At 38.6% G+C, this 16,638-nt stretch overlaps 1 protein-coding gene across 1 annotated transcript in view; it reads right to left on the bottom strand.

The window, feature by feature from the left end:
• LOC124167252 (apolipophorins-like) overlaps positions 1 to 16,638 on the bottom strand; it is a 190,002-nt gene that overhangs the window by 22,025 nt on the left and 151,339 nt on the right. Inside the window, exons 43-44 of the mRNA XM_046545138.1 lie at positions 9,597 to 9,669; positions 64 to 179 (exon numbers count right to left, since the gene is read on the bottom strand). Coding sequence (XP_046401094.1) covers positions 64 to 179; positions 9,597 to 9,669 — 189 coding nt within the window. The remainder of the gene's footprint in view (positions 1 to 63; positions 180 to 9,596; positions 9,670 to 16,638) is intronic.

Raw genomic sequence — 16,638 nt, 5'->3', positions numbered from 1 at the left:
TAGAGAATTCCTCAACAACAAGACAGGCAAACAAAACTATAATGAAAGTCACATAATTTATACCTTCAGATAGTTTTCAAGGGCATTCAGGAAATCTGTCAGTTCCACAGTTGGAGCGGATTCCTTCAGAGCAGCCATGACTTCAGTGATGACGTGATTCACCCCAGACAGCATACATGCTATACATTAAGTATACGTATAAGTAGTGTATAACATGCATATACAATAGAAGATACATGTATACTGTATACATATAAAAACCTTCTACCCACCATCTACCAAATGCATGCAGCAAATGTCCTCCTACCACACATATACAGTATACGTTTACAGTATACAACACACATATATAACGTAAAAAAACCCTAGGTTGGGCAGAATCCCAGAAGACACAAAATAAAGATAAAAAACTCATAGCATAAAAAGCATATATATAGTTCTGCGGCGCGCGTTCGCGATAAAGGTATCTAAATACTGGGGATGGATTGACCTCAGTGCAGAGCACAGCACAAGATAGAAACGACCTCTTACAGAATGATCGGGTTTACACATTTATTTTCAGAATTGACCGTACAAAAACAAAAATCAAAGATATACCCTTTCTTAGTTCTAATGAGGGATGAATGATTTGACTTTTATGGTGATACATAAATGAAAAAAAAATGAATCAAAAAGACGAAGAACACTACCCCACCAAAATTACCTAATTCTAATACAAAAAAAAATCAATAGGATGAATGGATGAATGATGAATTTACAAATGCCAAAGAATGTACAGGCTCCTCGTCCAGTTGTGCGAAATGTCCAGCACAATCGCTTTGAATATGCAAACCTCGTGGACGGGAGATTAGTGATACAACTTTTCTTATTGAATGTTGAAAAAACTTGGCAAAGGGTTGCATGATATTGTTCCACAAATCACTAATTTCGAGTGAACAGCACTCGGGGTCTCTTTTTGAGGAATTATGTTGGATCGAGCAGGGAGAGTGGATAATGCACTATCCGGGGAGATGGGTTTGAGTATTTTACCGCGTCAATGGTGTGGTTCTCTGTCGAATCACCGCTTCGGCCGTTGAGCCCAACAGATTTCTCTCTGCCTGCGGCTTCGAAGAACAGCAGGTGATTCCCACGATGAGTCGCGTACTCCGACTGAATCCTTATCTCCCGTTGACTCTCGCCCACTGAGCTCTGCCTTATCTCGGCTCGGAAGGTCTCTCTGCTTCCGCGCACTTCCAAACACAAATTATCCTCCCTTCTCCTCGTGAACACCCGTTATATAGCGGCGTTCACGTGACATACCAAAAAAAATGGCACTCGAAAAACCCTTGTACTTGATGGGGACGCCGCTCTAACAGTGCTGTGCCCGCTTAATTTAAATGAGCGATGGCTCAAACCTGTAACCAACCGCGATGAAAACATTGAAAAACGACGGTGCAAGTCGTACCGTCACATCATATATATATATATATATACACACAATGTATTGGAAAATATGATATGCGCGTTGCACGTAATATAAATAGTTCAAGTTAATATCGATAAACACAGAGACACAAAAAAGAAACACTCACATTGAATAAATAAACTCGAAGCTATCGAAGCACTTCAGGCTTCTTTGTCAGCTGAAGTATGAATGGTGAGGAAAGGAGAGGGTTGGAAGAGGGAGAAGAGGGGTAAGGGGAGAGGTGTATGGGGAGGGGGAGTTAGGAATAGGGGTTAGGATGCGACGTTCAGACCTGGAAAGCTATTGGCTTGAAAGTGCCAAATGCAAGCCAATTCGAGGGTGTGGAGGTTGAGGGCGGAGTCGGTGGGAGGGAGGGAGGCAATAATGGATACTTTGTAGCATTGATTGAAAATAGAATCATGTGAAAGACAATGTGTAGGAACTGGTAGAGAGGAGTGGGGGGAAGATGGACGACAGGAGGCCCGATGATTGTTAATTCTGAGATTGAGAGGGGTAGTGCATTGGCCAATATAGAAAGCAGGGCAGAAATTACAGTGAAGAAGGTAAATGATGTTGGTGGAAGTACAAGTAGTGGAGGGGAAAATCGGTAGGAATTTAAGCTTGGGGAGAAAAGAGGCAGGGGGTGGAGAGAATATCTTGCAGGTTTTACACCTGGGACGATTGCAAGGTGAGGGTGTAGAGAAAGTGACTGACTGCGACTTTTGGAGAGGGCGGGTGGCTTTAAATATGGTGTTTAAATTCGGCGGTCTCTTAAATGTTATCCGAGGAGTGGACGGGAAAATCTGAGAGGTGGACTTGTGTTTGGAAAGGATGGGGTACAGGTCCTTCAATATATTTTGTAGCAAATGAGCACCAGGAAAGTAGGTTGTGAGCAGAGAAGGAGAGCAATGTTTGTCTGCGCGGGGTTTATTGTGAATAGCCGGTTTTTTTCTTATTTTGTTCAACAAGAGTTTTTCGGGGTAGCCGCGGTGAAGAAGAGAGGTGTGGAGTTTGGAGAGGAATTTTTGAAGGTCTTCGGGGTTATTACAGATTCTGTGTCCCCGGACAGAGAGGGAATAAGGGATGGAACGTTTGGTGTGTGGTGGATGGCAACTGCTGTAGTGAAGGTATTGTTGTTTGTTGGTAGCTTTGATGTGAACCGATGTTTTGAATTTGTTATTATCTGAAAGGTGTATGTCCACATCTAAGAAGGTGATATTGGTTTTGGAGATGGAAGAGGTGAAAGAGACTGAGGCAGAAGCGTTAAGTGAAGAAACAAAGGTATTGAGAGAGTCGATGTCATGAGGCCAGAGAATGAAAATGTCATCTATGTATCTGAGCCAAAGAAGAGGTTTTAGAGGGTAATCAGTGAGGAAATTTTCTTCAAACAGGCCAAGGAAAAGATTTGCATAAGAAGGGCTAAACCTACTTCCCATGGAGCAGCCAGATATTTGCAGATAGTAGTTATTGTTAAAAGAGAAGGCATTGTGGGTGAGAATGAAATGGGAAAGATCAAGAATATATATATATATATATATTTACAGTATACAAGACGTATATATGTATGAAAGCAGAAAAATTCAAGCAGAATTCCAGGTTTTCCAGGGAAATTTTACAAAATTCCAGGTCAATCTTATGAGATAACAGCTATGTACACGAATTTTACAACACTACCCAAGCAGCGCCTGATAGCATGAAATGCACATTATACGCGCATTCATGTGCATTGGTCGCGAATCCACGAATTGTCCGCACAGTGGTATATTGGTCGTACACAATTTAAGCACGAAAATAATTTTGAGTCGTCGTCGATAATTATGCTTCTAAGTAAAAAACCAACGAGATTGTGAGGTTTCATGATTTTGCAATGCAAAATATGCATTCACTTCCCTGGAGTATGGAGATATATGTATTACGTGGAATACTCCGTTATTTCTATGACGGGTTAGTTACCGTGGTGGCCGTGTAGAGGACGCCGGAAAAGAAGCAAGGAAGCAACGAGACCAAACGAGACCAAGCGAGACCAAGCACGTGAACACAGGAATCATGACTGTAAGTAGATTTACATATAAGTTTAATGTTGGATTACAATGTACTCAGCATTTTGGACAAGGGTCATTGTTTTAGAGTGAATAGCTATATAATCTTTGGTAAATAGAGCTATCTCAAAGGGAGACGATCGTGACGATTTTACTTGACACCTAAATGTTTGTCTCCTCACAGGCGAAGTACATATCATTGAAGAGCTACAGCTCCAAAGGTTTTGAGGAAATGCTGATAAATATTTGCCGCTTCATTATATCAAAGGAATTGAAATTGAAGCTAAACTGGAGGGGCACTGAGAATAAAAAGGGCCTACATGGAACGAAAACAGCCTCAGTTATCAGTGGTATGTATCAGATATCCTAATACCAACATTTCCTAGCCTTATATGATGTACCACATGACCCCTTAGTTACATGGTTGAGATATATTTTGAGCGATGCAAACACCCCCCCCTCCCCAGAATAGTTATATTAATTTGCAACGCCTCTATTGACTGTAATTTATTTTACAGATGCAGTAATGTTTAAATATCCAGCTACGGACTCCAAAATGGTAGCCAAGATTGTGAGCTGTTGGCTAAGAAATAACTGTACTAATAATAATTCCAAAAAAATGGAAATCTAATGTACATCAGTGAGTGACGATTAAAATTTAATTGATCTGCAAGGCAATGGAACTTGTTCTTTTATTGGTCATAACTTTTTTGGGTGAAGATTACTCTTATTCCATGGTGGTCAAAAGCATGTACTATTTTCTTTTTCCTTCGGGAGATTAGGAAAAATTGAATGAGTAATTATGTCATTTGTTTCTCATTACCAACATGTTTTATTTCAATGGTGCATGGTCAGGGCGATGTTAGATCTTTGTCAACAACAACAACAATAAACTTAATTCTATTGGAGCCCTTGTTGTACCATAAATAAGTGGCAATGATAAAGAATTGGAATAATTATTTGCATAATTTTACCTTTACTCTCAAAGAGAAAAATTTGCTATTATGTAATTTCATATAATATAATCATCTAGTGGACCAGTCTAAAAATGTGCTTTAAATGCTGGATTAATGTGCATTCCTAATGCGCATTAAATGCACATAAAAAGTAGGACAAAAATGTGCTTTCAATGCACATTTCCAATGTGCATTTAATGTTGTTATGAATGCACATTAAAGGCACATTAAATGTGCTTTGGCTCTGCTTGGGTACATTTACTTAATACTTTTAATTAATACTATAATTATGTATCACCTTAATTAAATTCCTAATATTAATTAAGGTATGTTCCTGATTAAAATTCTTACTTTTTTAAAAGAAATTATTCACTTATCTTACGAATGCTACACTTGGAATATCAACAAATTTGTCATAATTAAAATAGTTATCTACATCAGTGTTTGCACTATTAAAGTGCAATTTAAAATGCAATCAATGCATTGTGAAGAATACATGCAAGCATATAAAATAGGCCTGAAAATTGGCCTTGCACTGACAAAATTCATGGGAAACGAGTTTGAAATAAAAGCTTTGAAATTTCAAGCAGGAGAAAAATTCAGGGATAATTTGAGGGACCAAAAATCATGAATAATTCAAGATTCCCAATCACTGAACACCCTGAGTATATTCTTCTTGATTGAGCAAAATCCTGTATGCAGTTGTTGACATGCATTGCTGTATTAAAACTGAATTTAAAGTAGCAAAACAAAAACTAAATCTCTGTTCTGGTGCCAGTGTGTACATATTTAGTGCAAGCATGGAAGTACTAGTACATCCTAGTAATACACTAGTCATGTAACATGCTAGTGTGTTTTGTATTGTTCAGTGGGAACACTTACCAGTTTGTTTGTGACTTTTTGCTGACAATAAATTGAGTAAAGAAAAAAATCAGTGAGATTCAGGTCTAACAGGGTTTACGGAGGAAATGTAAAACACAGTGTACTGTTATAAGAAAATAATTATCTTTAACAAAATATTACACATATTTTTAGAAATATACCACACAATCTCAGAAATACATAAGAGATTGAATTCATTAGACACAATAAAGGGGCCAATCCCGGATGGTAAACCACCTTTTGGTGGGGTGGTTACACGGTGCATTTTGGCGTTCATTTTCGCATTCATACATTCAGATATTAACCCGTACGTGCTAATGTACCGTGTGAACAGGCCTTTAAAATATGCAAGATTTTTAATACGGTCCCATTATCATTGCGTTCGTTTTGTATTATGAAATATCCTTGTGCCCCCCAGAACAAAATCCTGGATACGGTTTTGCTTGTGCCCCCTCCAGAAAGAAATCCTGGATCCGCCCCTGCTCTGATCACCAACAAATACAATTACATTTTAAAGGAAGCAAAACTAATGACACAACAGCCAATTAAAAAAATGTAAATAACTTTAAAAGACTCAATAAATAGTAAAGTCGAGAAGTTTTTGTTCACATTCCTCCCACACTATGGTGATTAAATGCGTCAAGCACAAAAATAAATTAAAGTTTAAGCAAATGCAAAGTTTTTCAATCCATAGAAGATGGATCCCTCAGTCTCAGAAAGTGTGAGAAGGTTTCAAATATTTAAAATTTGCATCATTTAAAATAAAAAATGAAGCAATGGCAACACTTCTACTTACCCAGATTCTGATGAAGGAAGCAAAAGTAGAACTTGAGCGGTTGATAAACTTTCGTTGGACAAGTTTCGCAAACAACAACAGCAAACACAAACGTTATAACGGTAGATGATTACCTAGGTGGAGGTGAAACAAGTAAATGAAGAACTTAAGAGGCTGATAAACTTCGGCAGGATCAATTTCGCAAACTGCAAACACAACACAGTTAACGCAACATTATTCATGTGGCCGTTGGATGTAAAAGCTGGTGAAAGCGGTTATGGATGCGGTGTGTTTTTGTATCTGTGGAAATCGACTATTGGTGGAATCGACTATCGATGGAATCCACAATCGATAGGTCAAAATCACGGGCGGGAGTTCAAAAAAATTAAGTTTCGTCTTGTGACTTGAGGAATAAATCCCTCAGAGAAAAATATCTTTTTTGTTTCATCTCCTCTCAGTAGATAAAAAAGCACGAGTGAAATCACATTTCGAAGAGCATATTTCTTTATGAAATGAGGGAAACTTTTCATGGCAGGGTTTTTTACATCTTTTCAAGAGAGTTGATTGATTTTTTAAATTAATCTGCATTTCATAATAACCCAGGCGGACGGCGTTCTTGGGTGTTCCGAACAGAAATGATAAAACACTCTTGGTAGGCATTTTCTTGGGCATTCACCTATGTTCCCACACAGCCCAGTTGGATAGCGTTCACGAGTGTTCCAGAGCAGAAAGGCAAACTCTCTCAGGTGTTCTACCGTTTTCCTCGAGAATTTCTGAACTGGTTTATCAGCACAGCGTTTACTGGCGTGCAGAAAAGAGGAAAACACGAATACACGTGGAAGAACATCGACAAAGGCAATGAAAACATCTAAGAACGCATCAGAACCCTTAGAGAACATCTGTAAACGCTCTCCAGCACTGTTATCAGCCTCCTTCATTTTTGCCAGGGCTGCCTGAAGCCAACCGGGAAAAATAAATTCACTAATGAATCAGTTTAAAGGTATTAAATGAGACGACGTCTTTATCCTTTGAAACCAGCAGGAGAATAAGAAGAGAGTTGCGGCTCGAGCAGACACCTTTACAAAGAATGAAGATACCTGTACAAACGTAATTATATGCTTTGCCAACCTCGCTGCCGTGAATGACACCTGCCCTTTGCAAACAGGTCCCTCTCCATGTTTTCAGAGAAGAGATAGCTGGTAAGGTTTTCCAACTAAATTCCAACAGTGTTTTTCACGTGACACCATCACGTGGACTACCATTCGTCTGGCTCTTACCCTTCCACATATTTGGCGTGGGTGGCCCTTTCCGAGGTAATTTATTAGATTTATTCCTGTCAATGCAACTCTTGGGGTCATAGGAGCACGCAAGTAACGGAAAGGTTTTAGCCCATTGGAAAGGACACTGTGTATACTGAACGCTACATATGGAAATACAGTGGAACCCTGATTTATCGTTCCCGCATTCATCGTTTGCCGCTCCTGGTCCCAAATTAAGTTCCATAAAGACAATGTAATTTTTTCCCGCATATATTGATATCCGAAGTATCATTTTCCCGCATTTATCGTTTGAAGATCGCGGTCCCGTCGTATAATTTTCCCGCATTTATCGTTTGACGAAAATGAGACGAAGTGTTTACAACGTGTTATTTATGGCTAATAACGACCGACACATAGTTGGAATCTTCCCCAGGAGATTGAAATACGATAGGGAGAAGCTGAGTGCCGTGGGATAGTCACATTATGGCATTTCCCAAGATCCGGTATCCCCCTCCATTCAGCACTCGCCTCTCCCCGTCTGAAGCTTTCCTCTTCTCCGAAATGAAAAAAAAGGTCCCAGCTCGAGCAGGGATCGTATTACGAAGACCTTAGCTTCGAAAGAAAATATCAAGTTACATGAGAACAAAAGAAACCTTTTTCACACTTCACCCTTTCTCGACGGCTGACTTTTTTTTAACTGACTCGCTTAAAGGATCCCCACCTCTGGATGTCAACTGCTGCATGAATCACCTATTAGCCCAAAAGGTGTGTAAAAATGAATTCCGGCAATTGGCATTATACTTCTATTATATTGAGATATTAGTGATGTGCACGTAATTAAAAATAGAATGATACCAAACACGACGTATTTCTAACGTTATTTAACCATTTTAAGCAAGGAAATAGTTGGTATAATACGATGGTGATTTCTGTCGAATATCGATATCCTTGCAGCTGATAGTGAGCTTCATGGCAGTTGATGCGGATTTTTTTCGAAAACAGGGCGTCTGGTTAAAATTTACGAGTTATGCTACAAGTCTCACTTGTCTGAGGTGCTAACGAAGCGATGTCTCCTCAGGATATTTTGTTTCTCCCTATTAGCAATCTGAATTCATCTGCACATCTAGAGCTACGCTACTTATTGTTAGAAATGAGTGGGTAAGTTGCCTTCTCTATAGGATAAAAAATTTGCGCAGTCTTATGGTCATGCTTCACCCTCTGCAGTAAGCTCTGCTTACGCCGTACGCGATAGCATAAGTGCCAAACTTCACCTCATACGGGTGGTTCCGTACTTTCCAGGGTGGGTTGACTTAAAACCTGCGAGTGTTTTCCGTGTGGGTTCAATAGAGTCCGGTTTCATTTTTATTAGTTTTATTCTTATTCGTCTTCGGACCATGGCCCTTCCGAAGACACAAGTGAGAACTTTAAATGATAGACTGAAAATAATTGAGGACGAAGAAAATCCGGGCTAGAAATGCGTGAATATTACAGCACGCCTCGGTATGTCCGCTAGTACATGACAGTAGGGGTGGGGTTAGAGCGAGATCCCTGGTGAAAACAAGAAGTGGGATGAAGCCGAGGATCAGGTGGGCGTGCCGCTGATGATTAACACCACATTGCCTCAATCACATTAAAAATTTAATTGCAAGAAAGGAACATTTCAAATAATAAACTATTTTTGGCCTTCTTGATCCATCTCATAACCAATCACTGCGACGGCGAAATCAGTTGTTTGAGGCATAACACGCACATTTCTCTCGTAAATACGTGTACTTGAAATGGCATTTGATGGATAAGAATTTTTACGTCGAACGGAAATGCATAATAGCAGTGAAAATTCTGAGTGGAGTGAAACATTTTTTTAGTAAGTCGGCGTGTTCCTTCTGGATATTTGAAAGAGATATAATCCGAATCAACAATATGACCTAAGTGTTTCGATAAAGGAATAATATTCCTGTAATCAGCTAAAATCTTTTTTGAATCCATTAATGAATGTCATAATTCGCAAAAATCCAGCGTTTCCTGGGACATAGGCAACCCGGACAAACATTCCCGCATTGATCGGTTTCCCGCATTCATCGTTTTTTTCATCCATCCCCCTGAAAAACGATAAATCGAGGTTCCACTGTAGTTTACGGACAGAGTAACCTTTAAAGGACACTTCTTGTTTACTAATGGCTACTCAGTGGCAGATACAGAAAAATAACTCAAGAGGGGGGCGCAAAAGATATCTTGACCAACCTTTACTTTCCTTCAGAGTAGCTATGACTTCAGAGAAGACGCCATTCACCGTCTCAGGAAGGTTAGCCATGAACTGAAAGTGAATGATGATAATTGTGAATTTTCTGAATGCACATGACAAGAGAAGAAATTGAAAATTATGATCAACTAGTCAAATGTAAACCTAAAGGAAATGATACAGCTAACATGTAAGATCCAAGAATAAAACATTGAGAGCTATAATGATGGAAAAATTTAAACATTTGAATAATCTGTCCATCTCAAAATCATTATAAAATATTTTTAGTTCATTTTCATTTATATTTAATGATAATGATTAAATCATTATTGATTTTTTAATAAACTGAGCTGAGATAAGATTCAGCTAATTTAAAGCAAACTTTTTCATTCAGCAAGGCTTCAACCCAACTAGCACAGTCAAAACTATTGACACATTTCATTGATAGACTAATAACAGAGAAATGCTTTTGACTTAAAGAGTGGTGGGTGGTGAGCTAGTATATGTATCTTACTATTGGTGGCTCCTCTACTACCAATTTTTTTGCTCTGTTAATAATAACTTTTACATTAAAATTGCTGTTATTAACTGAGTGCTTGACGTCAACATGCCACCCATACATCAAAGCTTAGCCTGTGAATTGACATCATTTTGCCGACAATATAGCAGCAAAAGACCAATCTGTGCTCGCTAGGAGGGAAAGAAAACATGACTAATTTCTTGATTGAACCGGGTCCTAAATATCACAAGCACCAAACAGCGGCTCTAATTCAAGTTTTCATCCCTGAACTGAGTGCAATTGCAGATATAGGGGAATATGGCAAACAACCGCCTTCAAAAAACAGGCTGTATAGACAAGAGAAAATTTTAACCCACATGTAGCTAACATTATAATACATAAATATTTCATTTCAAGCAAATAAATAGTTGGCTTGAAGATTTTAGATGTATTTAAAAATTAAATACAGAAGGTGCTCCTATGAAGATATAGCCCACAAATAGGATGTTTCAGTATCAATAGCAAGAATAATTCCCTAAAAGATGAAAAATCACCAAATAAAATCTTTCAAATCAAATATGCCTTAAAAATGTGCAAGTAAAATAATTTGACAAGGCATTAACCTTTTCCCTACTATACACGTATATATACATCTGAACATTTCCTGACCCGGGAGACGACGGCCATATATTTACGTGTGAGATTTTCCTAGCCAGGGGAACGAAAACCGTATGTATACGTTTTCTAGCTCTCCCCCTTTTACGACGTCCTTGTCTTGGGACCCAACCCTGCGGGGTTTAGGATTTACCCCCAGAATCCGGGAGTAGGTACCCGGACCCCTCGTCTTTTATAACCCCTCTTAGCGGTAAGGGACAGTGGTCATACAATTGTTTATCCAGTCAGGTTTCGAAATAAATATTTGTTCATTTCTCAAGAAAAATAAACTTAAGAATTGAATTATTTGTCTTTTGAGCAGTGTTTACAATTTTTAAACGAAATTCTACGATAAATATTAACTTATATCTTGAGTTATGTATAAACATCAACATGGAAATTGTTGCTGCATTAAATGCGTTAATATTGGTCTTAGAACTTCGTTTAAAATTTGACAATGCTCAGAAAAAAATGAGGAATTCCATTCAAAGTCTGCAATTTACGTGCAAGCAACAATTATCCATATGCTAAATACATATAAGCAATGCATAAGTTGACCGCGAACTAATGCCGCAGGTATGGTCATAAACCCGGAAAGGAGGGAGCACAACTACTGTCGGAGTCCGAGATAATGCGAAGTCCCAGCGTGGAAGGGTCGAAAAAGGTTCAGCAAGACCCTTCTTAAACTCTGCCGTCTCGAAAGGGTTAAACCTAATTATGGAGGTAATCAGGAATTCATAAAGTAAGAAACTATTAAAAACGGTCAAAATATTAGTGAAATAAATCTCCTATGCTTTCTTACACAGCATCCAATAAGATCACAATAACAATTATATAAGTAAGTCCAAACATATCTATGCACTCTGCTTTAAATTGTACGCATAGTTTCTGTGTTCCATCAAGCCATTTAGACGTGTCTCTTATACACAGTGGCAACAAGTATAATGATCATAATAAGTTTTTGAGTTTGTTTTCCCTTCATAAACATAACATAAATATCTGTTTAACATAAAGTATGAGGGTTATTCCAAAATTAAGGTCTGATTCACCATCACTTTTTGAATTTGGCACCAAGGACAAAGCACGCATGCGTGCGACTACCAGCATGCCTTGTGCATCAAGCGCCGCCATTAGCATTGTTACTGTTGCTGTGTGATGTTCATAGTGTCAGTTCACGATGTTTAGGACAATTGATCAGCCCACCGATTGTGAAATAAGGGCCATTATATGGTTTTTGTCTGCAAGAAACATTTCAGCAGAAGAAATTCATCGGCAGATTACTGAAGTTAACAGTCCTAACAAAATGAGTGACAGTAAAGTGCGCAAGTGGGTGTGAAAAGGAGAGGGGGTACGGCGTAAGATATGCAAACTCTAATCAAGAAATTTGGATGGGAACAGATGGAGCACCCACCGTACAGTCCATTCTTGGTGCCAAATGAGTACTTGTTCTGCTACCTAAAAGAGTTTCTTTGTGGCAAGCTCTTCGACACAGATGATGAAGTGAAAGAAGCAGTTAAAGACTGGTCATCTTCGCAGATGGTCAATTTCTACTACTTAGCCATTCAATATATTGAATAGCACCAAAAGGATTATATCTGTAAATTTTTAAGATTTCGAAATACATCGGTATACATATTTGCAAATCTGTATATCATACATATTTTATACATGTCTGATGATCCATGGTTACACCATAAGGATATTAATTGTGTATTTTAAAGATTCTGGTATACATCATATACAGATACACATATCTGTATTGTATATATATTTATCATATATTTTAAAATCTCTGCTTCTCTTTGTGGATGTTTATAATTTGAGATTTATTCCTCAGTCCAATAAAAAACTTAAATTACAAATTTTTCCCCAATATATCACCAACTTTTGTTAATATTACGGACTAAAATCTTATTTTGAACCTTGCACAAACAAGATCAGCGGCCATCTTCTATACCATGAGAAGAAATCAAACATCGCTTCATAGCAACCGAAACTTTGTTTACATTCCTAGTTACAGCATTGTGTGCCTTGTATGTGCCGTAAAATAGTGATTTACAAGGAAATTTACATTGAAGTGCGTTATGGAAGAAATAATATGTGTTTCGAAGATAAGACTGGCGAAAAGGGATCGAGAGAATACTGTTTCATGCCATTGTGTATCCATCAAAATGAATTCAACGCCGGATAAAGCTATTGTAAACGGACCAATTACACTGGATTCGCGGAAAAAGTGGCTCTTATAGTGGCACGAAGAGATTTAAAGAAGATGCCTTTGTCAGCATTAACCCTTCTCACTGCTGTGCTGGCCATTTTAATGTAAGTAATTGGAACATTATTTTCACGACCTGTGTATCTACCCTATCTGGACCATCAATGAACTGCTACTTTCAATCCAATAATTATTTAAGATTATTCATCTCTGCGCTCAATTTAGATTGATCTTTGCTTTTGCTGGCATAGTGGAAGTATGTTGTAAATAGTTACTGGGGGGACGATGGTTTTAGATTCAGGAGGAGTGGTAAATGAACACGACCACACGTGTTGAATAACATGGCGAAACTGCAATTTATTAAAAGAACCAACTTCCGGTGAAGAACAGAAAACAAATGAATACAGTAATACGATAGTTGGGAGATTACCAGCCATATTCAAACAAAAACAATCACAACACTCTCCCTTAATCTACCAACTTTACATTGCATTTTTACAATTAACCATACCCAGAGGAATAATGCACTTGCGGTGTGCAGTCACATTAAGTGCCTTAGTAAACACATCGGCAATCATTTTTTCAGATTCCATGTAATTGAGGACAACCTTCTTATGCTTAACAAGTTCCCTGATGTGATGAAACTTCACTTCTATATGCTGAGTGCGAGCATGCAATCCATTGTCAGAGGCTAATTTTAGTGCACTCTGGTTATCATTCCATAAAAGAATTGGCCCCTTCCTACCACATAATTCAGAGAGTAACCCCTTCAAGTAAGTGGCCTTCCTACCTGCAGAGTCAATGGCAATATACTCTGCCTCGGTTGAAGACAAGGCAGTTACACTTTGTTTTTTACTCTCCCAGCAGATTGGTCCACCAGCAGACACAAAAACATACCCAGTCACTGATTTTCTGTTGACGTCATTAGCAAATGACGCATCAACAAAACCACAAATATCCGGATTATTCTCAGTCCTTCGGAATTCTATTCCTGCATCAATTGTTCCTTTTAAATACCTTAACACTCTTTTCACACACTGCCAGTGTTCATTTCCATAGCAGTTGTTGAACTGGCTGAGGTAATTGGTAGCATAGGATATATCAGGCCTGGTACACACTGATAAATACAGTAAACTTCCAATCACTTGTTGGTAAGGTACACTATCACACGTTATCGATTCACCCTTGGTCAGTCGAGTGCCAGGAACCATAGGGGTTGACACAGATTTACATTCTGCCATCCCCACCTTACTCAGCAAGTTCAAAATTACCTGTTTTTGGTTCAACTTTACTTTACCATTACCCATTTCTACCCTCATTCCCAGGCAATCCACGACTGATCCTAAGTCTTTTACCTTAAAACAAGAGTGGAGCTTTTGTTTCAGTTTCTCAGCTTGAACTTCATCATTAAAGAATACAAAAAAGTCATCAACATAAACACATATTATAACCATGGATGCACCATCTCTCCAAAAATAAACACAAGGCTCATGTTGAGATTTCTTAAAACCAACACTTAATACGACTTCATCCATTCTCTCATACCAGGAACGCGAAGCCTGTTTCAGGCCATAAATGGCCTTCTTTAACTTATACACTTTACTTGCATCTGAAACAAAACCTTCCGGTTGGTACATGAAAATGTCTTCACTTAGTGAACCATTCAAAAAGGCTGTGGAAACATCCAAGTGATGTACATGCAAACCATGAGCAACAGCAATTGAAAAACACAATCGTAAGGTATCATGTCTCACCACAGGAGCAAAAGTGTCAAGATAATCAATACCATAACGCTGAGAGAAACCCTTAGCTACCAGGCGAGCCTTATACTTGTCCACTTCTCCCTCCCCATTCCGCTTCAATTTAAAAACCCATTTGCATTGCACTATATTTCCACCCTTAGGTCTGTCTACAAGATCCCACACATCGTTTTCCTGAAAAGAACTGATCTCTCTTTCCATAGCTTCTTTCCAATGAATTTTATCAGTACCATTTAATGCCTCGGTAACTGATGTAGGTTCTACCTTTTCATCACATGCTAAATATAACTCAAAACCAGGAAATTCCTTCCTTTGCCTTTCCCTCATAGGATACCTCCTTTCACCTTCATCGACATTATTTGCAGGATTTATTTGCACCTCATTTGCATCCGCAAAAGACAGATTTTCAATATCATTCTCTGCTCCATGAATGTGATTGACATTGGCATTTGTTTCACTCTGACAATGAACATCATCACTGACATTACACACTGAAGTAAATGGCAAATCATCATCTAAGTTTACAGGCACAGGCATACTGAAAGAACCCTTCTTCCCTTTACCAATAGCCTTAATTGCAGAGAAACTATTTTCAATGAATTTAACATCACGAGCAACAAGAATTTCTCTCGGGTTTTCAGGATTAAGCAAACGATACCCCTTGGAAGCTGAAGAGTAACCCACAAAGACCATTTTCTTGCTCCTAGGATTTAGTTTATCCCCCCTTATTTCCTCAGGGATTAGAGCATATGCATCAGAACCAAACACCCTGAGCTGATCATAGCTGACTTTCTTACCTGACCACAGGACCTCAGGGACATTGTCAGGGACACTCCTGTGGGGGCTTCTGTTTAATAAGTACACAGCAGTGTTAGCTGCTTCTGCCCACATCTCCTTAGGACTTCCTGCGTGAAAGAGCATGCATCGCACTTTTTCCAGAATGGTGCGATTCAGTCTCTCTGCTACACCATTTTGCTGTGGAGTATACCTTACAGTTCTCTGATGTGTGATTCCTCTGCTTTTAAAGAAATTCTGTAACTCATCACTCAAGAACTCAGTTCCATTATCAGACCTGAAAATTTTCAACCTTTTACCAGTTACATTTTCAGCCATATTTACAAAATCAATCACTCTCTGCTTGGTTTCAGACTTGCTCTTTAAGAAATAAACAGTCGTTCTGCGAGAGAAATCATCTATCAAAGTAAGAATGTACCTTGACCCACTCCATGACTTTACATTAGAACCAAAATCACACAGATCAGAGTGAACAAGACCTAGTACCTCATCTGCCCTAGTACCTCCTTCCTTAGGAAAAGGATTTCTGTGCTGTTTTCCAAGAACACAAGCATTACAATCATCAGCAGGTTCATACTTGAAATCAATGCAATCACTTAATTTATCCCGCAACAATATCATATTTTGCATACCCAAATGACCCATTCTTTGATGCCACAATTCATAATCATTAATATTGCACACAAATGCCTGATTTGATTTAACATCCAAACGGTATAACCCATTACTCGTTCTACTTGCAGTAGCTAGTTCTGTACCATTACAGACAAAGTCATCATCATACATTTTACAACCCTTTTTATCATAAACAACAGTGATCCCTTTGTCGGCAACTTGACTTACAGAAATCAAATTTTCTTTCAATCCAGGAACATGCACAACATGTTTAAGTTCACAAATGTGATCACTTACATTTAGGTTCACAGATCCAACACCTCTGCTTTTAAGCTTACCGTTATTTCCGACAGTAATCTCAATATGACTGTCAACGTCACGACAATAATCATGCATACGGTCTTCATGGGGTGACATATGCACGGATGCTCCGGAATCTACAAACCAATCTGAGTCACACGATGCAGCCGACAGGGCACACAGAAGACTTCTCAGCGGTTTCCTATTTT

Source organism: Ischnura elegans, chromosome 10, assembly GCF_921293095.1.
Source record: "Ischnura elegans chromosome 10, ioIscEleg1.1, whole genome shotgun sequence".
Classification (NCBI taxonomy): Eukaryota; Metazoa; Arthropoda; class Insecta; order Odonata; family Coenagrionidae; genus Ischnura; species Ischnura elegans.
This window is presented reverse-complemented; position numbering and strand designations above follow the sequence as displayed.